Source organism: Maniola hyperantus, chromosome 18 (genome assembly GCF_902806685.2).
Source record: "Maniola hyperantus chromosome 18, iAphHyp1.2, whole genome shotgun sequence".
NCBI classification, from domain to species: Eukaryota; Metazoa; Arthropoda; class Insecta; order Lepidoptera; family Nymphalidae; genus Maniola; species Maniola hyperantus.
Window position 1 is genome coordinate 5,373,512 of NC_048553.1, and position 26,735 is coordinate 5,400,246.

The 26,735-nt window shown below is 38.9% G+C and overlaps 1 protein-coding gene across 2 annotated transcripts; it reads left to right on the forward strand.

The window, feature by feature from the left end:
* The first annotated feature begins 1,254 nt into the window (after window positions 1-1,254).
* LOC117990798 (carboxylic ester hydrolase-like) lies at window positions 1,255-25,789 on the forward strand. Of its 2 annotated transcripts, XM_069504473.1 has the most exons (12): window positions 1,255-1,455; window positions 1,983-2,063; window positions 4,604-4,894; window positions 9,442-9,680; window positions 9,930-10,124; window positions 11,076-11,271; window positions 13,038-13,172; window positions 15,535-15,670; window positions 17,219-17,452; window positions 23,758-23,933; window positions 24,665-24,948; window positions 25,450-25,789. In XM_069504473.1, the coding sequence occupies exons 3-12, from the start codon at window positions 4,772-4,774 to the stop codon at window positions 25,631-25,633; spliced, it is 1,902 nt and encodes a 633-aa protein (XP_069360574.1). In that variant the 5' UTR covers window positions 1,255-1,455; window positions 1,983-2,063; window positions 4,604-4,771; the 3' UTR covers window positions 25,634-25,789. The 2 variants fall into 2 exon arrangements, with proteins under 2 accessions (XP_069360574.1, XP_034834181.1); XM_034978290.2 differs by lacking the exon at window positions 1,983-2,063.
* The last annotated feature ends 946 nt before the right edge of the window (window positions 25,790-26,735 follow it).

The window sequence follows — 26,735 nt, forward strand, 5'->3', positions numbered from 1 at the left end:
GAATGTAAAAAACGCATCGATAAAGACCACAGGAAAGTTGTGAATTAGAGTGCCCAGTGAAATAAATATACGTAACACGCAAAGACTTGCTTAAAGGGATCCTATATGACTAACGACTTCAACCCAAATTTATTTTTGCAAAGATCACTTTGTTGTAAGTCTTACTTAATAACTTATTCAATTTATAACGAGAAAACGATATTTTTTTACGTTTACTATGAGTTTTTAGAAATATATAAAAACTAGCTTATGCTCGTGACTTCGCCCGCGTGGACTTCATAAATTTCAAACCTCCATTTAACCCACTCAGGGGTGGAATTTCAAAAAATCCTTTCCTAGTGGATACCTTCTCTTTACCTACAAAGAACACACCCACCAAATTTCATGTATCTAGGACCAGCTGTTTAGATGTTTAGGCTGTGCGTTGATATATAAGTTAGTCAGGATTCTAAATTTTATATATATGGATACTACGTTAGTCCCCGCGTGACATAGGGATGACATTTCTTTGTTTACATATTTACACTTTGTCACATCATGGCTGACAGCGTTTTCTGCGTTTCAAATAAAAATAAAAATTGTATTTTTTTAAATTGGATTTATATATCCATCCTGCGTTTTTAATAATTGTTATTGATATATTTCGTTGTCTTAAGCAAAATACTATAATAAATAATCATTTATTGGACGAAATTAGATATGAGTCAAGTAGCCTATTTGCAATACAAAAAAAAGATAAAACCTCGTACCTACCTAATTGATTTTTAAATCGCATTTTTGTGCCATAACAAAGTTACCATACCTTTTTGGGTAAGTTTGTGAATGGGACATTAATTTATACGGTAAATAGTGTTTTCTCCTGTGTTTCTCCTTCATCTTGATCAACCCGACCCGACTGGCTTCTCTTGTCTTCTCAGACTGAGAAAGGTTTGGCAAAGTGCGGATTGGCAGACTTCACACCTGTGAGAAAATTATGTTATGTTTAATAGCCGTTAAAGCAAGTGATATTTAATTGTTTAAAACGTACATAGGTAAATCCCATAACTCGGAAAAGTTAGAGGTGCATGTCCGGGATCGAACCCGTGACCTCCCGAGTAGGAGGCCAACGTCTTAACCACTAGACTATCACTGTTATTTTCTTTCAAGAATGATCCGGAACCTACTTAGTTGCAGAAGGAACTTCCATTTCTGAGATTCTTTCAACGCTGTATGGTTAAATAACAATCTGGTTAGAGTGGGTGGTGGTTAAGTAACTGCATTGAGCCTGGCCGCGTTCGCGGCAGTAAAGAGCTTGCTACAAGACGCGCGGGCTTGTCGCATACGTTATTTCTATACAAACAATCTCGATAGAACGTGCAAGTGAAGGTTTCATCAACAGTTCTTTGAAAAATCTGAACCAACTCAACTTACCTATCAAAAGTTTTTTGCGGTGAACCGTGAAGTCTATAAGACCAAGTGCGTTCTCATTTATTTATATTTTACACTTACTTAGTATTAAAGTTATGTAATTGGTTACCAACCTAAATTCTTCCGTTTCTTTACTTTCTTTACTTTGACGACGGCGTCGTAGGCAGTTGGTGTAGGGATATTGCAATACGGTAACTTCCTAATGAAGCAGTCATTCTAAGTGCCTAGGTGGTACCTAGTTTTCCCCGATTAAACTAAAAGTGCTTCGGTACAGTCGAGCAGATAAAATTAAATTGATCTCCTCAGAGACTAGCCATCTGCATTCTGCATGTGAGATAATAGGTATAGTGTACAAATATGTGCACAAGCACGGTGCAGTCTTTGTTTCCTTACTCTCATAAGTCATAGTCCAATGGATGGCAATCAGACACAACCGGAGAGAGATCAGGCGCAGGGCCGTCGGCTTTATGTGCTCTCCGAAGCACGGGGATGAAACATCGCCAACACTAATTCCGGGCTAGTACTGACAGTTTATTGTCAGAAAAACTCAATACTTATCTAACTTTTTGGCTCAGCCGGGTGCCGGGAGTCGAACCTAGGCTAGGACCTTGTCATCCGCATTCAAAAGTCCGAACATGTTACACGAAATCAACGAGGTATGCTGTAGATATTATAAAAACCTAGAACATTTTAAATATTAAAAATTATACTACCTAAGAGATCAATGCACTGATTTTTTTTGATAAGTAGGTAAATGGTCAAAAATATTCGCATCCTGAAGTCAAGACACACAATCCGATCTTGACGGGCATATAAAGTGGCATAGAGATTGCTTACAACTTAGAGACTATTACTTACTTATCACGAGATTAGAGCATAAAGAAGAATTAGTAAGTATGAAAGGATTTTTGAACAACATAAAACTATCAGGACTAGGATTATATGAATAATAAAGTATAAACTATCTCACCCGCCTAGCTATAAACTAGCTTGGGGGAAATTCCGAAAATCCTTTATTCGCGGGTATGCCTGCGATTACGTCCGCGTGGACTACATAAATCTCAAACCTCTAATTTACCCCTATAATAGCGGTTGAGTTTTCAAAAATCCTTTCTTAGCCGATGGCTAAGTCATATATCTAGCTATATTTAGTATGCTTAAGGTTGAGATAGCAATCGGGGTGGGGACGCCCCGCACACCCGCGCGTCATCCACGCTATCCCGCACGGTTAGCGTGGATGAAGCGCGGGTGTGCAAGGCGTCATCCACGCCTCATATCGACCTGTCGCGTACTACATCTTCATGCTAAAAAAATAGCCTGATCCGTTTTATATATATATATATCTATACTACTATAGTCTATAGTTATACTATATAATATTATAAAGAGGTAATGTCGTTAAGTTTGTTTGTAGGGGGTAATCTTTGGAACTACTGAACAGATTTTAAAAATTCTTTCACCTGTAGAAAGCTACATTATTCCTGAGTGACATAGGCTATACGGGATCTTTAAAAACCTAAATCTACGCGGGCGAAGCCCCGGGGATCAGCTAGTCTTTATATAAAACCTTTTCCTTTTACATTGTAGAAACCTAACAAAATCTTTTAAGTTCATAGATATACATAAGTCAGTCAATCAATCTTTGGTATGAATAGATATGTATCAATATGTATGCATTTGCCGTGTTTCAACGTTATTATAACTATACTTTATATTTATGTCACGAATTCGGACATGTTCCACTGATCATTCCTCTTGATATTAAATGACTCACGGAAGTAAATCCGCTCTACCTTTCAAATCTTACGCAATTGGTGGGTAGGTACCACAGGTACACTATAATAGCTACTTGCTGCAAGAATAAGCATGAAAGTAGAGTTCCTTCCTACTTCAATACGCTTACTTAATAGTTTTAATATCAAATAATATTTTAAAAGTAAATACTTATATTAAAACTAGCTGATGCCCGTGTCATATCAGGATGATTTTTGTATGTATATTTATGCTAGAGACATTGGCCAAACTCTTCTCATTCTTAGAGGAAAGGAAACCCGTGTTCAGTAGTGAGCCGGCGATAAGCTGATCATGATGATGAATAGACATAATGTATTTAAAAATAATTAACAACACTAGTGAGATGCCATTTAAATAACTAGTGATTTGAGCACGAATTAAGTATATGTATCAAGTTCGCTAGAGATACCTACAGGACTATGAGCGTTGATGTCTTTTCAATGGCGATTGCGAAGTACTAACTTTTTTTCGAAGGCTGTACTGCATTAAATTACACTGCATTAAACTTCTAACAAAGTAATATATAAAGCCTTAATTTATGCACTTTTTTAATTTAATATAAGTATACCTACTTAGAATTTATTAGTATGTGAATTGTATCTAGTAAGTAATATCATGTAGGTACATTATTTAACAAAATCGTGAAATTGTGTGAAGAAAACTACTTAGATATATTTATAATTTATAAGTACCTACCACGTATGACGTACCTACCTAACTCTGCAGTCACTATAATGCAACTTTGCTAACTTACTTAGCTATGTAGTACAATTTATATTATTTAAGATGGGCAGGTCGCTTGTTTGAGATGCAACTTGTGTAGACACTTTAGCTGCATCCCACATTCAGGCGACCTCCTCTATGGCGGGTGCAGCGGCCATCAGCGCCGAACAGGCCAAGAGGCGCAAATATGAAAACCTCGATGGGAGCTTCGTATTCGTGCCTTTTGGTGTGGAGACCTTGGGGCCGTGGGGCCCGGGGGCTCGAGCTCTTTTTGAAGAAATTGCGAAAAGAGTTATCGAGTCAACCGGGGACCCGAGAGCTGGCAGCTACCTACCTTGGTCAAAGAATTAGTTTGGCCATCCAAAGGGGTAATGCTGGCAGCATCTTGGGTACAATGCCTCGCTGCGGTGGTCTCGATGAGGTTTTAGATTTAATTTAATTTATTTTAGTTTTAATTTAATGTTGTTTTTTTTTTTAGATTTAAGTTTATTAATAGTTTATTTGTTAACCATTGATAATAAAAGACGAAATGTCGTTAAAAAAAATTATATTATAAAACACGTATCTACCTGTAAAGTTGAATCTTTTTAGATACGTAGTAAGTAGGTAGGTACCACCTAGTAGAAACATTAAACATATAATTTATTACTTATATGAAAATATTTTTCTTTTGTTTCAGATTCTGAAATAATTTTAATAAACTAGACCTGAAAGTTAATTAGAAAATCAATAATAGTCGGAGAATCAAAAATAACCATGTTTTGTATACGGTTAATACCGTAATCATATTTCCGAGTGAATATTTTACGAAAATATCCAGTGAATTACACTTTGAGGACAAGTGAACATGCGTGTGCGGAGGTTGTGCGTGGTGTGTTTGTGCGTCGCTCTCCTGCCTTGCGACGCGTTGCCGCCTGCAGCGCTCGGCGATGTTGTTGCCAATGCAGCAAGCAGTCTTAACTCCATGAAAGTAAGTACTCACATACTTTTAATAAGACTGCCTTTGCCAGCGACTTCGTCCGCGTGGATTTAGAAATACCTCAGTATGAAGTAAATTTATACTGAAGACTAATATAAACCACCAATTCACGGTTTTCAGATTTCCCCCCTAAAGTCTGCTATAAGACCTAACTACCTGCCATTCTAGGAAAACGGGAAGTACCCTGTAGGTTTCTTGACAGACACGACAGACATATACAGACAGACAACAATGTGATCCTATAAGCAGACACGACAGACATACAGACAGACAACAAAGTGACACTATAAGGGTTCCGTTTTTCCTTTTGAGGTACGAAACCCTAAAAAGGATAAACCGTAAACGTCTTTTCTACATGTAGTTCCAAATGTGGCTTGGTAATTTGATCTAGAAGCACATACAGTTAAGCAGTTTACAGTAATGTCCTAAGCCTCGATCTCAAAGATATTTGGCAACGTGTGTCCGTTTGCGTGAATCACATAACGCGAATTATTATGTAATTTTAAACGTTTGTTTGTACTGAGGCTTTTTGAAATCGTATTGTTTCTAAATTGCTTTATCAACCAGTTATAAACAATGTTTATAATATTTAAAAAATCAGACAATTGCGAGTTAAACCCGCCAAGAGAGGGTTCCGTTATCCGTACGATAATTTAATATGTACTTGGTAAGTATGTATAATTTTAAGTTTTTTTTGCATGATATTTTAAGATAGTAGACTTCATAAATGAAATCCCCGTCAAAATAGGTTCCGAAGATTAGTCCATTCAGACTGACAGACAGACAAATTTTAAAACGTTTTATTCAGTTAGGTTACAGTTCAAATAACCATTATGAGCTTAATATGAGGTAGTTATTTCGAAATTATAGACAGACACTTTAATTTAATTTATTAGTATAGAGGATATCAAAATTGCTCTTATTCAAACAGTTCAGTCGACCTTCTTAATTTACATGATTTTCGATTTTGTATGCCGATTCGTTTATGTTCCTACCTAGTAGTCAGTACCCACTATTGACCCAATAGGTATTGTTTGACTTTTACGTTCAACGTAAATGGTAATCACTAATCACGTCATGTATTGTCCATAATGGTTTTAAGCAATTGCTAGCAGGTAAGATATACGTGGCATTTGATCCGTGATGCAAAGGTGTTCTTCAGATTCTAATGTCAAATATCGACAATCATTTGCATGATACCTTTGGGATTTAAAAAATAATCACAGTTTTTACTTTATAATTAAACCATTTAGGTACTAACCCATACCAATAATATTATGAATTTATAAATGCGAATGAGTATTACGGCGCATCTGTTTAACCAATTTTTCACGATATTGGGTACAGAGATAGCTTGTATCTCGGAGACGAACTGAGGTTATTTCTCACGGGATTTAAAAAAATTAAATACACGTGGACAAAGTCAAGGGCATCATTTAGTTAGGTATATTTTTTACCTACATACTAATATGCAATTTAGGTACGTACCTACCTGTCGTAAAATCCTGTCCCGTCCTGTCGTACTGTACGTAAAATCGTTATGAAAATTATTTAACTTCTATTTCTAAAACTACTTCATCTACCATGTAGGTATCTACTTCATTATCAAAATTATCAAGATCACCCAATATAGATGTCCACTGTTGGACATAGGTCTCTTGTAGGGACGTCCACACGCGACATTCTTGCGTCACTCTGAGTGTCCACGTGTTTTCTGGTGCAAGGTCACCAATCACCATTGTAGCACCTTGGGACTCCAACGTCTATCGGTTTTTCAAACTAAGTAGGTACAGTTCACGCAGAAAATATTGTACATCAACCTTTAGAGTGAGATTTCAGCTTTGTAGAGCGTTGTCTCTGTCACTCATACCTATGTGACGTTTTGTCGATCTCAACGCACAGGCAACGCTCTACGAAACCGCTATCTCACTCTAAAGGGCATGTACAATATTTTCTGCCGCGTACTGTAAGTACCCTGCCCATTGTCACTTCAATTTCGTATGCTATGTCAGCGGCTCTGGTTATCCTATGGATCTTCTTATTTCTGATTTGATCACGTAGAGAAGCTTCATGCATGGCACGCAGGATTAAACAGAGAGTTCCCTCACTCTAGTTCACTCTGCCCACAGACCAAAGAATTCTCTGTGACTCTACCTTAAGTACATAGACCGTAGTAGGTACTAGGTAGGTGATTCTAGTATTGGACGTCGCGTCGTAATTCGTTACATAACGACATATAAATAATTGATACTAATTTATTATTTTGACACAGTAGGTACCGCATACTTATTACCTACAACCACCTACAACTTTGTGATACCAGTTATCGAGACTTGGTAGGAATCTTTCACATTAGGTAGTTCCTTATTAGGTACCGTTTACGTATACAACGTCAAGCTCACGCGTTGTTGTAGTTGGAATGATTTAGGCATTTGTAAGTAAACTTAATAACTTTATTTTTTTGGGCAGTAAAAGAAAAATAGTGATAGCCTAGTAGTTAAGATCGGCGTCCTATTCCGGAGGTCGCGGGTACGATTCCGGGCACGCACCTTTAATCTTTAGGACTTACCTATGTGCGTTTTAAGCGTTTAAATATCGAAAACATTTGTGAGGAAATTTGCATACGTGAGAGTTCCCCATAATGTTCTCAAAGGTATGTGAAGTCTGCGAGTCCGCACTTGGCAAGCGTGGTGGACTATGACCAAACCCTTCTCATTCAGAGAGGTCACCCGCGCTCAGTAGTGAGCCGGCTTTCTGATTCTAATTGCACAGACCATTATTGAAAAATATGGGGTACCTAGGTATTCAATATTAACCGGCGTGTTTCCACTTGAGAGTTGAGACCGTTATTAGCAATAACAATAGGATTAAGTCGTGGCGGGTGAATTCAAAAGTATCAACACTGGTTGGTTTGCAACAAAATATATAAGGTTGAACCGGCTCCTTTAAAAATGAATGGGCTCTATGTGTGTTTGGTTCACGCTTATTGTTTACGTGGCATGTCGAATGTAATCCTATTGTTATTGCTAATGACGGTCTCAATTGGAAACACGCCAGTTAATATTGAATGCACTATAATCAATGGTAGGTAATTTAATTATGTGTCTTGAAATGTCCTATGTACCTACCTATGTCAGTAGTTTATAAATTAAATGATACGGTACATAGTGTAGGTACCAACTTCTCACGCATTTATATTTTAAAAGTTAGGTAGGTAAGTAAGTATACCTAAGTATTAAGTGTTGCGATATTTGGGCTGAGGGCCAGGTGCCACCGTTCACCACGATTTACTTCACAATTTTGTGACTTGTGAGAATATACTGTATGTAATTATCTGCTATTAGCCAAATATCTAGATTTCATGCTTAAGAGACCGGACTCTTATAATTTTCTTGAAGATTTGTTGATAATATAGATGCTCCCGACTTGGCATAGAATTGCAAATTGAGTATTTGAAAAGAGCAACCCCCGAGTTTCTTGCTGGTTCTTAGGACTTTCCGAAACAGTAGTATAAATTCAGTTGACGATTCAAAGTATTTAGGTACTAAGCTTATTTTAATAAAAAATCTATTTCTATTTAGTTGGTAGGTATGTATCTTAGGTATGTTTTTATGTTACCTATGCTACGAGAAAGCTTTCGCCGCACTAATTTAACTTATTATAGGCAGATAGTATAGTTACTGATGTAAGGAACAAGTATTATTTGAGAACACGTTGTTTTGAAAAGGTCAAATAATTTACTTAATTATGTGGTTATTTATTAAAAAAATCACGCCTTTCGGTCAGCAGTTAAATTTAAAACCCCATACTTATACGATGGAAAGTGGTAAGTATCCACATGGTATCCACCTTTGAAACAGCTGATTGATTGATTGCATCAATATTATGCATTAAGTACGATTTAAAATTGATTTTAAAGTGTTACCTAATCGTTTGACTTAAGTACATATAAATTATCTTTCTAAATGTTCCAAAACTTAAAAATAAGAATTTTTATGTCATGTTACGTGAAATACATTTCTTTTTTGCAATCGTATACTTACCTATATTAGTATAATATATAATTAATTTACTTAATATAATATTATTTTAATGCGCCCAAGAGGCCGCAATTACACTCTCGTAAGTTTTACTCACGTAAGTAGCTTACGCAGTACTAATGAAAATCTATGTAGGTAAGTAAGTATATAAAAGGAAAAGCTGACTGACTGACTGATCTATCACCGCACAGCTCAAACTATAGCACGAATCAGACTGAAATTTGGCATGCAGATAGCTATTATGACGTAGACATTCGCTAGGAAAGGATTTTTGAAAATTCAACCCCTAAGGTAAAATAGGGAGTTTGAAATGTGTGTAGTCCACACGGACAAAGACGCAGGAATAAGCTAGTGTACTTATAAGACTGTTTACATTAGTAAATTGTCGTAAGTAAATGTCGTAAGCTACTTACATGAGTAAAACTTACAGCTGTGATCGCGGCCAAACAGAGACTAGGTACCTACGGCTACCTAATGAAATTGTTTATTCTCGCGCAGGTGACAGGAGCATGGCGAAGATTATCGAGTACAGTAAGCGAGTCTGTAGGATTGAAGTATGCTCTACGTCGTCTGCAAACAGTGCCAGCGAGAGCAGCGCGGCTTGTTCACGCGCTTGTGGACCGCATGCGGGTAGGCGGAGGTCCAGTCGTTGACACAAAGTTGGGCTCTTTACGCGGACGCAGAGTCGTTGCAAGAACTAGCGCGCAGACGCCGTACTACAGTTTTAAAGGAATTAGGTAAGAAATAATTCATGAACCTATACTGGGTGATGATTTGTTGATAATATTTATTTCAAGTAGACCTTCACACATACCTACTTTTGAAAATGATATTCGAACCACTGAATATTGAAAATCTTGTTCACGTTTTCAATTATTTACTTCCTGAATCCTGATGTCGGATACGAAAGAAATTATTTCATCTTTCCCTCTTGGAGCACCAATAGATAATAATAATTATTGTTTTAAGGTAAATACTTTTTTTAGGTATGCACAGCCTCCACGCGGCTCCCTGCGGTTCAGGCCGCCTGCTCCGCTGGAGCCCTGGTCAGGAATCCGCGACGCCCTCGAAGAAGGCGCCGTGTGTCCCCATCGATTCATGCTCTTTGACACCTACAAAGGGGATGAGGACTGCCTCTTCCTTAATGTCTATACGCCCGCTTTGCCTGATAAGTTGACCGGGTAATGATTTTAGAATTTTCCTTCGTGTTTTTAAGCACTTCTTCTGACTTAATTATAATACTTAAGTACTTTATTAAAGTTTCGTGTTCTGGATAGGATAGAGTTGAATAACGATATTTTAAAGGATATGGAAAATTTTGGATTGAATTAACGTGACCTTAGTATCTGCATACTATGCGTGGACAGTTTAAAATTTATGAGTAGGTAAATAATATGATAAGTATCAAGTATTTTCCTAGCCGAAAATGGCAAGGTTGTTTATACATCTTTATAATATTTGCGTCCAATTCCAATACGTTTCGTAATTATACTCCGAAGTATTGATAAATCAGCAGATTGACCTTTCAGTTAAGTGGAACCTTTATAGGTGCAATGATATGTTTGACAGATTATACTTTAAGTATAATTATTTATCAATCTTTTTAACTTAAGTGCCATGCTTTTGCTGAAATAACACACAATGGGCGAGGCGTCTCTAGTAGCACATGAGTAGATACTGTGAATCACCTGCAATAAGAGCAGCGTGGCCAAGTCGGGCCCCGTCGCCGTCCGCGTCGCGCTCTGCAGTGTGATGTGCTTCTTGAATCCCCTTTTATTATCTGTAAGAAAGTATTTAGTATTCTATAGTACTTTTAACTTATTAGAAATCGGCCAATCATACGCGCGCTTTCAGTGTGACTACAGTCTACAATACAGTCACAGCTTTCTGTCCGCGTCACAATCGTCGCGTGACAGAAACTTATGGCTTTAATGGCTTTAGTCACACTTTGTATAGATATAACACCCTGCTATTACAGGTACAACTTATATTGTAAACTATTAGTGACGGATCCACCCCAATTTATTCAGTGTACTGCATGCATTTAACTAGAAGTCATAAAATAACATCTAATAAGTTCTACGTAGGCTAATTGTAATTGTTTCATAATGAGTTACTTTTGGTAACTATAGATACAAACCGAAACTCGCAGTGATGGTATGGATCCATGGCGGCGCCTTCGCAGTGGGGTCTGGTAACGGGTTCCTGTATGGGCCGGACCATTTGATCGGCGCGGGAGTCGTGCTCGTCACGCTCAATTACAGGCTTGGCGCGCTCGGCTTCTTGAGCTTGGACAGTGAAGAAGTGTCCGGCAATATGGGACTTAAGGTATAAATACACATAGATACATTTTACCATATACCTACTGAATTTCTTTAGCATAGAGAAGTTAATCGTACCTACGTAATTGAGAACGTAGACCGCAGACGTAGCCCTGTGACGACAGCCACAATCGCGAGGTATACTACCAGAAGGACCGACCTAATAAGAGAGATGGTCGCCCTTAGTGCCGTTAAGTACAGACCTACTTCTTAAAAGTTGTAGACAGGATACGGCAAAGGGAAAGGATATCATGATAACTACCCTAGCAAAAGTTAACATGCTGGAAAAGAAAGCAACCAAATAAGCCATATCTTAGCACCACCACCACACAAACACTCTCAGATAGGAGCATTCTCAGATATCAAGTCTGTAATAATTGTGAATATATCAATAGAGAGTCAATAACTGATCTCCTATATCAAATACTAGATGATGCCCACGACACGACTTCGTCCGCGTGGATTTAACAACTATGAATAAAATATACATTCACGGATGAATGCATCGTGTCGCAGTCGTCACGCTTTCAACTACGCCTCCGTCTTTCTAAGCTTGCCAATAAAATAATCGGGGCTTCAAGGTTTGTTGTTAAACTTGTTCACGAAAATAAATTAAATATATCGATCCTTATTTTCAACTATGTTAACTAGGGTTCAAGCATTTTAGCAGACCCAGGGTGCCCAGGCCACGGCGAGAACATTCGAGAAGAGACGGGGCAGTTTTTAAGGTCGAGACAATAGAGTTCACGGTCGAAGAACGAGAGCGTGAACGCCTTCCATACTCACGCCAAGAAGTCTCAGCGAGATTTCACGGATATTCTTGGCGTGAATCTAGGGTTCATTTCGTGATGGTTAATATATTACTTATCTACATACTTTAAGGAGATTACAGGTCATAATCTCTACATTATCAATATGGGAGGATTGGTAGGTAGGTACACAAAGGGCTGACTAGAGTATCCGCTTTACATAAGCATAATAATAGTTTAGAAGGGTGTTTGGAAGATTTGCGTAAATCCAATCTCAATGACTCTAATGCTGAGTTGATTACAGCTTGAGCAATGCTTGGTCACGGCTTAGACATAACGGTCAAGTGTAGTGTCAACGCGAAAGAGTGCCTGTGAAAGAGTTTCACGATACATCCGATTGTGACGAAAGGTACAGAGATAGCTTGCAGCCCGGGGCAGAACATTTTTGTCATGAAAAATTAAAGAGTTTCCGCGAGATTTTTGAAACACCGAAACTTATGCGCTACGAAGTCGTGAGCATCATCTATAGCTAGTCCGCAACAGGTCGAGATCGCAATCGGGGTATGAAGCGGGGAGACGCCTCTCACACCCGCACGTCACCCGCGCTCGCCCGCACCGGGTCAGCGTGGGGGCTGCGCGGGTGTGCGTGGCGTTCGCTCCCCGATGCCATTTCTACCTGTCGCTTGCTATAAATACCAATAGCACCTACTAGGACGACGAAATAAAACATGATGTTGTGCAAACCTCATCCATACTAATATTATAAATGCGAAAGTGTACATAAGTAGTATGTAAGTGTAGTGTGAAAGTCTGTCTGTCTGTCTGCTAGCTTTTCACGGCTCAACCGTTCAACCGATTTTGACGAAATTTGGTCCAGAGGTAGCTTGCAACCCGGGGAAGGACATAGGCTACTTTTTGTCCCGGAAAATTTAGGAGTTCCCACAGGATTTTAAAAAACTAAATCCACTCGTACGAAGTCGCGGGCATCAGCTAGTATAAAATAATGAGTGTTATTTTTATGCAGGATCAAGTGATGGCTCTTAAATGGGTACGTGACAACATCGAAGTCTTCGGCGGTGACCCGGAACGAGTGACGATCTTCGGCGAATCCGCCGGCGCCGCATCCGTGCATTTGCACTTGCTTTCATCATCATCGCAGGTGAATATATAATACAAGCATTCGTATCGGCGAAACATTTGACTCATTTGGTACTCCGTAGGTATATATTTCCAGAGATATGTCATTATGCTATGCGGACGACACCCTCGTCACAGCCCGTGGAAGGACATATGAGGAGGCGGCTCGATTGGCGGGGATTGGCACGTCACTGGTTGTGGATAGGATTCGGCTGCTGGGTTTGAGAGTCTCAATCTCGAAAACTGAGGCCCTCCTTTTCCATGGTCCTCGCAAAGGTCCACCACGTGGTGCACAAATCACAGTACAGGGCACAATAGTGCCAGTAAAGGCCCACATGAAATATCTGGGTCTGACCCTGGACGGACGATGGCGTTTTAAAAAGCACTTCGAGCTTTTATGCACTAAGCTTGTTAATGCCGCCGCCGCTTTAGGAAGACTGTTGCCTAACATTGGGGGGCCAGAGTCCACCTGTAGGCGACTATACGCAGGAATTGTGAGAAGCATGGCACTGTATGGGGCGCCAATATGGATACATGCCCTGACTCCACAAAACAAGATGCTTCTGCGGAGACCACAAAGAATCATCGCGGTTCGAGCAATTCGTGGGTATCGCACGGTATCTTGGACAGCCGCAACTCTTCTGGCGGGTGACCCACCCTGGGAACTCCAGGCTGAGGTGCTCACCGAGATATACCGCTACCGTGCGGTCACGAGGGCCCGGGGAGAGCGACCAGAGGCGGAGGAGAACCGCTCAATAAGAGCCCTGGCTAGTGCAGCTCTGATCCATAGATGGGAGCAGGACTTAGAGACGCCTGCCGCCGGTACCTGGTCGGTTGAAGCGATTCGGCCATACCTTGAGCGATGGCTTAAAAGGCAACATGGAGTGCTGACGTACCGGCTGGTGCAGGTGCTTACAGGGCATGGCTGTTTTGGTAAGTACCTGCATCAGATTGCGAGACGGGAGGAGACGCCGGCCTGCCACGAGTGTGGTGCACCAGAAGATACGGCATATCACACTTTGGTAGAGTGTGCGGCATGGGGACCCCAGCGGCACATCCTGTCGTCGACCCTCAGAGGAAGCCTCTCACTTTCAAATGCAATAGACGAGATGATCAGTAGTGAGACCAGCTGGGGCGTAATGGCCTCCTTCTGTGAAACTGTCATATCACTGAAGGAGGCCGCGGAGCGGGAACGAGAGCTGGACGCCGACGCCCACCCGCTGCGCAGAAGAAGACAGGGGAGGAGAAGGAGACAGTATGCTCACCTTCTCCTGCCCTAGGCATTGGGAGTAAACTTGTGCCGGCCCAACGCCAGGACGTCTCAGTCGCATCCGATATCCGGGATCCTGAGACGTCTTATACTTGACGCGGACGGCACCGCTGGGTTTTTTAGTGGGTATGCTGATGGCGGTTAAAAAAAAAAACCGCGAGTGAGTCCCACATACCCGCCCTTGTGCGGCATGCCTAATAGCATTTTTACCAGCGGAAAAAAAAAAAAAGGTATATATTTCCAGAGATATGTCATTCGGGTCAGTAGGTTCCGTGAACGGTGTATGGGTAATAGGTACCCGTGGGTAACCTTGGGTGACCAAAGCCAAAAAGGAATCACCTGAAAATTATAAGTAATAGATTAGCGTAATATTGGAGCAGACAGTAGGTAGGTATATCGTACCTATTTATTTATTTTGAATTAGTATGGAATATGGATATTTGTTATGTTCTCAAAGGTGTGTGAAGTCTGCCAATCCGCACTTGGCCAGCGTGGTAGGCTATGGCCAAAACCCTTCTCACTCTGAGAGGAGACCCGTGCTCTGTAGTGAGCCGGCGATGGGTTGATCATGATGATGATGATGATGATGATGATGATGATGGATATTTGGCAGAATTTCGTAGTTTGTTCTTGAATTTCAAGGCGGTCTTAAATATGTTCTTAAATATACTTACCTAAGTCTCTTTAAATTTCTAAATGTTCTTAAATTTTAAGGACCTCTCATCCTTGAAATTCAATTTTTTTTATAATTTGTAAAATAAATAAATATCAAATAGCTATTGGCAGCTCTACGGTTCCACAGTTCTCCAGGTAATATAATTCTCAGGTGATATGGTGAACTAAATGGAATTAGTGGAATGGACTATCTAAGAGGATAGAACATAACCCTCGAGTGTAATAAAGAAGCCTTAAAAATTTTGGTACCTACTTCTTTCGTTAGTTCATAACAAACTACATAAGGTTATTATTAATTTAGGTTTCATGTTTTTGTAAACGCAGTATTGTACCAGAAGAAGGTGTTTGATTTACAATTATCTGTTACCTACCTACTGCACTAACAACTTGAATAAGTATAAATGTACCTATATAAAGTATGTGAGTCTTATTTTCACAGGGCCTCTTTCATGCGGCAATCACAGAAAGTGGCGTAGCGCTTTCGCCGTGGGCCCTGGCGCAGGATCCCCGCACTCGCGCCTTCGAGCTGGGTCGAGAACTGGGCATCGATACCAACAGCACCGCAGAACTGCTTGGTAAGTCCCATTCCCTCTTCTCAATCGATCACTCTTGGCAGAGTGGTCGTGGTTGAGTCTTCTCTTTTATAACGAAATTCCGCAATCAATTTTAGACTTAGGTACCTTTAGCTGTTTAAAACATCAATTAAAAGTATGCTCCAGAAAAAAGTAAATGACGCAATCAAAGATTATTTAAATGATAAAACAACATAATAAGTATACATTATGATTGATGAACACACTCTTCTTTGCAAAGTCATGTAAAAAGAGGGTAGGTACTTGAGTTTTTCTGACAAAGAATTTTTAATACCTACTAGCCCGGAGAGGAAGTTGGCGGTACTTCACGCCTGTCTCAGAGAGCGCTTATAAAGCCGCCGCGTCGGTTCTGCGCCTGATTTCTCTCCAGTCGTGTCGAATTGCCGTCCCATCGGACAATACGAGAGGAATATGTAGAGAGTGTTCCAGTGTACTTTATTATCTCCCGTACAATGGCTAAACTCTGTTGGCCGTGTCGTCGCATTGTCAAAAATAGAAATTCAGTCGGTAGAAGGACAATATCCTCAATCTGTAAGTTATAAGTACCTAGGTATATCTTATTACAGCATGTAATAAGCTAGCCATAAAATTCGGACTTCGCGTTTATTTTAAGAACATAATAAGACAATGGATGGACTTAACAACTGAACAATGAAAAAATCTTCAGCTACGTAGGTATTTTGATTAACACGTCATATAAATTCACTACAGCGCATTTCAAGTAACATATTATCGTCTTACATAAAAGGCGAGCCGTTGTATCGAGGTTAATAGTTAATCTTTTAAGGGTGCATGGTGTTGATGCGCTTGATTTATTATGTGCATGTTCATCTTTATCATCCCTGACATACATTTTATATAGGTACGAAATATTTTAAATAAATTATGTTGTTTTTACTTGTTACGTATACGTAGTTGTTATTGAATATGTATTTTATACGAAGCTAAATATTGGGAGCATACATTATGTATATGGACGTTACATTTAGCATAATGTGCAGATACGCTACATACTGCATAATATTATGCTACTTCGGCCTACGCAGTACGATTAGGTACCTACGTATAATACTCGACAGGTCGAGATGGCAATCGTGGCATGAGGCGGGGGGACGCCCCGCACGTCACCCACACTATCCCGCACCGGGTTAGCGCGGGGTTAGCCCCGATTGCTATCTCGACCTGTCACTAAAACTTTATTTAATGTAACTATGGTACCTACATAAAACCGCCAAGTCATTTCGGTTAGGTAAGTAGGTATAATTCTGTTCGTCTATCCGTCGTGTCTGCCAAGAAATAGGGGACATAGGGGACTTCTGGTCATGGCCGTCGCCAGGGGGACGGTTGAAGGGGGGACGGGGGTTGGGAGTTCAAAACCCCCCGAAATCCCAGACGAAAGGATTTTTATTTTTAAATGACTAGGCGGCGCGAGACCATGGCGTGTGGACGTCCTTCCAATAGACCTACTTCCAGGAGTGGACAATATTGTGTTTTCAGGCTTTAATCAAAGATTATTTTGTTGTCCTACAGGCTATCTTCGCGCTACACCAAGCGAGTTGCTAGTGAAAGCCGGAGTGCGGTTGGCAGGGGCTCCCGGCAAATCCGAGGACCTACAAAGCACAGTGGCGCTTCCATTCCTGCCCGTTGTGGAGCTAGATATACCTGGAGCCTTCCTGACGAAGCCACCTAAGGAACTGCTGCCGGGAGCGGACGTACCATTTCTTACTGGATATAATGCGCAAGAAGGCATTATATTGTTTCGACGTAAGTATCTCTACAAATCCTAATCCATAATATACCTCCATATCCATACTTACATTAAGGTACCTATATATTATATTACTTCTGTGAAAGTAATGTCTGTCCGTGTGGTTCGTTTTCACGGATTTTCACGTTTAGTATACAGAATTAGCTTACATCGCGGTTAAATCCTTACGATGTACCTAATTTTATTTAGGCCAACCGCCAATAGCAACACCTACTGTAACTGGAAACATTATGTTAATGAAAATATTGCAATAAGGGCATGGTAAACATAATTGTTATAACCAAAGTTAACCACAATATGTAATCGACAAGAGTCCATATTGATGGACATAATGAGCAATTTCATAAAATTTTATTTGTATAGCATCAAACCCCAACACTTAACATCGTAATTCGTGACCCTGTCGGTCGACAAGTCATTTGAACCTACCCATAAGAACAGGCGAAATGGCTTGTTAAAATAAGTAGGCCCATTGGTTTTTACTATCTTTAGCAACATAAAGTAAATAGATCCAATATCTGACTGTGTGCCGTGCAAGTACCGTGTGGTTTTTCCAAAAATGTCACCGTACCTTCATTGGGCGCGAAAATCCTTCGAGACTTTTCGCAAGTGAAAGGAAACAAGAAATATGCTGCTTTGCCAAAGACTAATCAACTACTTATTAAACTTTGACTAAAATGAAGACTTACTTGAATATATAAGAAATGTAACAACAATCTAATTACAACACTTGGTACCTACCTGGTTTTTTGTTACAGACTGAACTTATTTATCCAAACATAAATTCTGAAGCAAATTCTTTAAAATATTCTATGTATAATTTGTATTTTGAAATGATTTACGTCTGCCTAATTGGAAATTGTAACAACCAATTACTTGAGGACTTCGGAATGCAGAAGATTAAAATACCTCAATCTTTCTATCGGTTATCGGAACGCTAAATTAGGTACGGTTTCATCAAACGAGGTAGGTGCAACGGTAAGCGCAAACAAAATTACTTTGTGACAAACGATTGCGAATATTGCTTTAATTGTAGCGAGGTAAAGGTCTGTATTGGCTGGGGACAGTGCTTGATACGATTACTTTTTTGTGATACACCTAAGTACTAAATAGAATAGAATAGAATAGAATAGGTATACTCAGTTTGTATTTGGAAACTACCATTGTCCCATGGGCATCGTACCACATGAGTACCTACACATTGTGATCGCACGGTCCGGTCGATAGTCGATACCTAGGAAGGTACATAGTACATACTGCATTCATTCATCTGCCTAGGATAGAAATAAGTACGTTCAAGTAGGTATCTAGATATAAATGGGAACACGGATGATACATTTTTAATCCATATTATTCCATACTCTAATATCATAAATGCGAAAGTATGTCCTTCTGTCTGCTAGCTTTTCAGGCCAATTCGTTTAACCAATTTAGACGAAATTTGGTACAGAGATACCTTGCATCCCAGGGATGTGCATAGGCTCTGTTTTATCCTGGAAAATCAAAGAGTTAGTTCCAGTTACTTAATAAAAACATCAGTTGTGCACTACACAAATATGCTCTCCTGTTGGTGCAATTGAGTAATAATAAATGTAGGTAGCGTTGAACTGATTGTCACAAGCACGAAATATTGCAGCAAATTATCATAGGCCAAGCTTAAGAAACTACGAGAACAGTGTGTTTTCACATGCCTTAGTCGTCTTGCGTAGTATGTATATAGCAAATAGCTACTTACCACGTGAATGAGTAAGTTTTCGGAGCACGTAACACATGTTATGTTATGGTCACGTAGTACGAGTATGTCGCATTTCCCGACAATTGTTAGATAACAGACAGTGAACCGAAGAGTGGACTAGGCAATAATGTAATGACAGCATGAGGATGTGACCTCATCCGTGACTACCCTGTAGGTTTCTTGACAGACCGACAGACAGACAAACAACAAAGTGATCCTATAAGGGTTCCGTTTTTCCTTTTGAGGTAGGTTCGGGACCCTAAAAAAATCAATATGGCATGGTACTCGTGTTTTTCATTTTTAGGATTCCGTATCTCAAAAGGAAAAATGAACACTTATAGGATCACTTTGTTGTGTGTCTGTCTGTCTGTCCGTTGTGTCTGTCAAAAAAACCAGGGTAGTTCCCGTTGACCTAGAATCATGAAATTTTGTAGGTAGGTAGGTTTTATAGCTCAAGTAAAGGAATAAATCCGAAAACCGTGAATTTGTGGTTTCATCACAAAAAACTAATTAAAATGTATTCATGAACAAATAATTAGTACCTACTTCAATTTTCATAGTAAGAAACTTATCCAAGTGGAGTATCATATGAAAGGGCTTTACCTGTACATTCTAAAACAGATTATCATTTATTTTCCTAATAGCTTTTGACTTATCGTGCAAAATGTCGAAAAAATACGACTGTAGTACGGAACCCTCGCTGCGCGAGTCTGTCTTGCACTAAGCCGGTTTTTTTATTTTAATACCTAGGTAAGGTAACTGATACAAATAAGGCCTACCTTATTTAAATAGTTGATTACAAAATAAATATAGGTGTGTATCAAAAAAACTTCAATAAATTAGTATTAGATGTTTATTAATATCAAATTAATGGAGTAAAACATTAGCAATATCTAATACAATGAAGACAAAATCAACAATACAAAAACCTTAGCTAGTGGCCATAATAAGTTACATCTACCAAATAAGGCCTGTAAACTTTAAACTCATAAAATCTTGTTAAAAATCTATTTATTTAAAAAAATACTATTTTACAGCCTTTATTTACCTTTTATCTTTTGATAACTAAGCTTTTTATTACAGTAATTAAACATTTATAAACACAGATGGCTTGTCAGACTTAAGCTCTCATATTAACAATAATATGAATAAACTATTTAAAAAAATATTGTCACTCGTAATTAAATAAATAAAGCACACATTCTGTAAAAAAAAACCGATTTTTTTACCAAAAAAAATATAGGCCTTATTAAATTGCACTGCTGTATACAAGGCACTAAACTGCCGCTGCAGGCTGCTAAGCTTTCTTCCGACCAAGTAGCACGTTTAGGAGCCTTTTTAGATTTAGTTATTCGTAGTACTTTGAGAGCTAGACATCAAAATGCGTATTCAAATGCGGGATTTATATTAAGGCCTAGGGTTACAATTAAGGCCTAGGGCCTTATTCGGTACCGTACCAGATAAAATATAAAGTTCCATAATTCGTTCCATTATTCAAAATGATAAAAATGAAAGCAATAATTATCTAATATAATGGCTAAGGTATTATAACTACTTATTAGTTTATATAAAATGTCAATATAAAACCTATTAACTTGCCTTGTTATTACGAAAATTTTATAGTGCGCCGCGGAAAACCCGCCTTCCACAAAGAAGGTGTCGCAACAAGCTCAGGGAATAGGCGCAGGGCGCCTGAGCAGTTCGTACCTAATCATAGGGCCTAAGTATGTATGTGCGTGAAGAATCTTTTATGTTACATTTATTTAACCGGGTTTTCGGGAGAGTAGGCCTTTTTCGAGCATAGGCCTTATTTGTATCAAGTACCTTACTTGTTTTGGGGTTCCTGAAATAAAACAAGGAACCCTTATATAGTTTCGTCCAGTTCATCTGTATGTTTGTGTATCACAGTCATAAAAAACTGTTGTCTGCCAATCAACGCTTTTTTGATTTACAGAACAAATCTATCAGCAGATAGTAGATATGTAGGTATGTATAATTTGACAAAATTATTGGTCGATAGCCTGTAAGTATTTCACAATATAATGATTCAATAATCTTACGTAACACGCGTAAAGTTCTAGATTTCCACTAGGAATTAGTCATTAGGTAGGTACTATGACCTTGTGGCCATCTAAGATCTATTAACATAATAAACAAGAATGTTGGCTGTGGGTCACAGGTCACAGACCACCACGGACACGCCAAAATAAAACCCGGTGACATTGCTTCGTTATTTACTTTTCTCACTTTGCCTTAAAATCAGTTTAGCCGTTTTCGTTTGATTATGAATATTAGGTCATAAAGGACGCTATAATTAGGTATAATCTCAGCTAAATCCAAAGAAATTATAAGTAGGTAACTTTATCAATTACGTATGTAGGTACATTTTTATCTTGTGTAATCTGAGTCAATTCAATGAAATGATTAATGACCCTGATTAATTGATTAGATTCGTAATGTACCTACTATATCTACCTATAGTATAAGTACGTACTTTAATTTAGGTAAGTACTAAATTAAATTTACATAATAACACTACCAGATCAAGTGTTATGGACTAGCCAGTGCGCTGCCAGACCTTCGTTATTTTATAAAAGCTGACAGTTTCTCTGCGTATTGTCTCCAAGTCAATGAGAGTAACCAAACTACATTTTTGTTCGGAACGCTTTTATTACGCAGTGTCTTACGTGAATGACATAATCCGCTAACGGCAGTCAGTATAGGTATACCTAACGTTACGGTACGGTCTACATTGTGACTGGTTTATGTAATGATCTACTATAACAAACGGGTTTCTGGTATATTCTGTCCTTGCATTTTGTTATTGTTTACTATTTTGTTATTCCGGTATTGTATATATAGGTACCTACCTAATGTAAACTCATACTGTTGTGCTTACGGCTTACCCTACGCTCTTAAAACATAACTAATGGTCAGAAATCAGAATTCTACTGATTCTACTAAAAATATGACGTGGAACTTTGACAGCGCCAATTTCATGTGTCGGAGTCATAAAATAAGATCATAGTTCTTTCCCATTAGCTCATGGCTCATACTGTCCCATTATTGAAAAAACGTGGCAAGTGTGGGTACCTAACAGAAACTCAGGCTAAGACAACAATTGCGAGTCAAAAGATATCATTGTTGATTAAATACCTTATACCTTGGGAAATGCAATAAGATCGTAGACTGATTAAAAAAGCTAGACTAAAGCACCTACTGTGTAACCGCGTGTGAGATAGCGATAGCACGATGTAACGATGAATAACACGACAATTATATATGAAGCCTCAATAGCTCAACCGGTAAAGGAGTGGACTGAAAACCGAAAGGTCGACGGTTCAAACCCCGCCCGTTGCACTATTGTCGTACCTACTCCTAGCACAAGCCTGACGCTTAGTTGTAGAAGGAAGGGGAATACTAGTCATTTAACATGGCTAATATTCTTTAAAAAAAAAAAAACCATTGTTTAGTAGTCAATATTTGTATAAACAGCTCAACAATATTTGTATTAAACGTTTTTTATGTGAAAACAAGTAAATAACTAATGAGAAATACAATGATGCCATTTATTTATTTATTTTATTTATTTTATATCTAATTAGAACGGCAGTGCCACTTACACTAACTAGATGATTAATAATAAATTTAAATACAAATAAAGGTACAAGAAAAAAGACATAAAATACAAAACGATAAAAGATCAAAGAATTTTGAATATGTACGCTGAGAACATTGAATGACATATTCATGCAATGCTCTCAGCGTACTTCAGTAACTCCCGAACCAGTATTATAGACCCATCATTAAATGGGTCCCATTGAGCATTATTGTCCAAAAGCGCGTTGAATGATGCTAATGAACGGGGTATAGGTGACATAGATCTAGCAATAGTGCGATGATGTGGGACCACGAAAAGTTTATTTTTTCGTGGACGAAGATTACTGTTGGATTCAGGGACACGTATGCGACACAGTTGGTTATGAAGTTCTGGAGCATTAACATCTCCTCGCAAAATTTGACACATAATTTTGAGTTGGCCATGAATTCTCAAAGTTTGTTTTGCAACTAAAGTTGTACCTATTCCTTGAAAAAAATCGGTTACACGATAAGGGACAAAAAATAGGTTAGCTGCGTCTCGGTTTATCACATTAGTAACTTTATCTGTGCTCTCTTTTTAGTGTGAATGAGAAAGCAAACGTTCCTTTGTCTAGATTTTTTACTCCGTCTACGAATGACCGTACTATTACTTAGTTAATTGGAATATTCTTCCACGACCTGTATTTCCTACCAATAACTATATAGGTATCTTTAAAACAAGAGAGAATAGGAATCTTCTAGGTAAACGCATCCCATCTTAGGTCACACCATCACTTCCATCAGGTGTGTGCTCAAGCGTGCGTGCCTACAATGAATAAAAAACTTAAAACAAATGCCATTTATTTACAATGAACCAAAAGCTTAGTTTGTAAAATTAGGTAGAATCCGCTTCCGCAAATCAAGGACTTCATCATGGACTTCCGCAAAGTAACGCCTGCTTCTATACAACATGCTATTTATTTGTAGGCCTCCAACGCTACCCCAAGCTGTTGAGCGAACTGGACCGCGAGTTCCAGCGGGTCGTTCCACCAGAGCTGACGACTTTAAACGAGGAACGAGCACGCAAAGTGGCGGGCCACATCCGGGCCTTCTACTTTCAGCAGCGTCCCGTCGACATACACAACATCGACAGTCTTATTGACGTAAGTTCCTTTAGCCGGCAAGAAATATTGTACATCGACCTCCAGAATGAGATTTCGACTTTATCTCTTTTCTCTGTCACTCATACCTATTTGACGTTTTGTCGATCTCAACGACAGAGACGAATCGATCGTTTCGTCGATCTCTAGGAAACCGCTATCTCTTTCTAAAGGTCGATTTACAATATATTCTGCCGCGTACTATACACTTTCCAACCCATGGACAAAACTTGGTTACGATTTCAATCATATTGGGCAACAACAACAATAGGTCGAGCAATACTCGTAGTGCTCATGAGTCATGCCACAAATAATAGATATATAAGCTAATTATGGGAAAATAAAACTATAAAATGTTTCTAGAAGCAAGTCATTTAAGCTGATTCTCACGCTCTGAATTTAATAAAAATAATTTGTTAGTCCAGTCAACAAATAATTCTTGAATGGGTATGAAACTGTATGACCACTCAAAAAACCGATTTCATTGAGTTTTGCAAATAAAAAAGTAACTAGGTATTTTGTATTAGTCACTAATTTGTACAAAATAGCGGGACCAGTGGGATTTGCTGTATCTCACAGAGTGGGTGGAATCTGAGTGCTTTAACTTGACCGCTACACAATACCACGTTCATTTACCCATTGGCTGATACCAAAATTTCGGACAGAAATTGTATATACCTATTCCTAGTCTATCTATTAGTATAAAAATAATAATATGAAATGTTTGCATACAGTTGTTCACAGACGTAATGTTCCTGCGGCCAGCGCTAGAAACTCTACGGTTGCAAGCTATGACAAACAGAACCAGTCCGACTTACCTGTATCGATTCGCGTTCGACGGTGCTCTGGGCCTCTTCAAACGAATGCTGGGCATCACGCACCCCGGCGCGTGCCACGGCGACGAAATGGGCTACCTCTTTTACTTCTCCAGATTAAACTACAGGCTAGATGACAACTCGCCGGAGTCAACGGTTTCCAAGAAAATGGTTCAAATGTGGACTAATTTTGCTAAAACCGGGTAAGTTACCCTTGACATACATACAGTAGCAGACAGAAAATATTGTGCATCGATCTTTATAAAGGGATTTCGGCTTCGTAGAGCGTTGTCTCTGTCACTCATACCTATGTGACGTTTAGTCGGTCTCAACGACAGAGGCTACGCTCTATGAAACCGCTATTTCTTTCGTATATTCGATGTACAATATTTCCTGCCAGGTTATGTACTCGCACTTACTTATTGACTTGAAGTTTGAACTAAGTTTACACATAAAATAAATTTCCTGCCAGGATTTCGGACAGACAGACAGTCAGACAGACAGTCAGACAGACAGCCAGACAGACAGACAGACAACGAAGTGATCCTATAAGGGTTGCTTTTTCCTTTTATAGTAACCCAAAAATGGAATATTAATGGAAGTTGGTACGGTAGAAATACGCAAACAAAAAAAAAAACGAAAAAAAAAACAGAATAATGATAAATAAAAGATGTAAGTTTTCCATAATGTCTTCCGATTTTCAGGAATCCAACACCCCCAGTCGACTACGAGTCCATAGTGGACTTCAAATGGCTGCCAGTGAATGACACAGCCAGCGTGAACTACCTCGACATCACACAAAATTTCACCCTCAGGGTCAATCCCGAACCGACAAGAGTGCGCTTTTGGGATTGGCTCTACGAAAACTACGCCAGTGAAAAACATTAATTATAGTGTTGAGTGGACAACAAAAGTTGAGAACAGTGTATTTAAATCTAGATCTTAAGTGAAGTGTGAATAGAAAATCTAGTATAGGTACCTATAAGGCTTGTAACTATGATAGGATGTTGTAGGTAATAAATGTGCGTTTACATTGTGATGTCCTGTCTCTTGTTTCATTTAAACCAATGATTAAGTAACAATAACTTGAAGTATCAGTAAGTCTGTATTGAGGAGTTAACCCGAAACTATATCATATTGAATTTATGGGAACGATATTCATATTATGCGGAGATCCTTGACAATCGGTACACTTCAATTGAATAATACATCATCATCATCAACAACCGATAGACAGCTCTCAGTCTGCATCGATACATGTAGGTAACGTGCTATTGTAACGTGCGACAGTAGTGATTCAATAGTGATACAATCGCAAAGTGATACATTCAGCATCGCTTCTGGGTCTATGCAAACGTGCGATTGTATTTATTTACTAGCTATACCTTTCTTTATTTTTTGGGTGCAATCAATATTTAAGTTACACATGCTGTGGCTGCTTCCTTCTGGCTTCCGTAAAAGCCTACGCAACCAACGTGGTCTCAGCCGAGTCCATTTGGTAACTGTAGACTCCACAGGCGTTCAAAGGTAGTTACTACATAGCAATCGCATGACTGTATCGATGCTGCATCGCATCTGTATCGATGCTGAATCGCGTTAGTAGCGATGCTAAATCATTGAGCACGTTACGTGGGCCAAGGTATACCACCAGCGGCAATATCACAACTTTGTGTCGCTGTCTTTTAGCGACTGTACCTATCGCTATTCGCTACTGAATCGCTGCAAAATGTCAACGTGGGCAATCTACTTTAATACAAACGAAAAACAATACTTACCTAAGTATATCCGAAAATTAACGTTCCTGTTATTTTTATTTCATTAAGATTCTAGTAACAGGTTTAAGAAAAGTTAATAACCATAGAAATGTCCTTTGTTCATGCTAGTGTACTGAAATGGTAATACATTTCTGATTTTCACAATTCTGATTGAATTTACTTATCATAGATATTTTATTATAGATTATATTTTTTTAGTAGTCAGCAGTAAATAT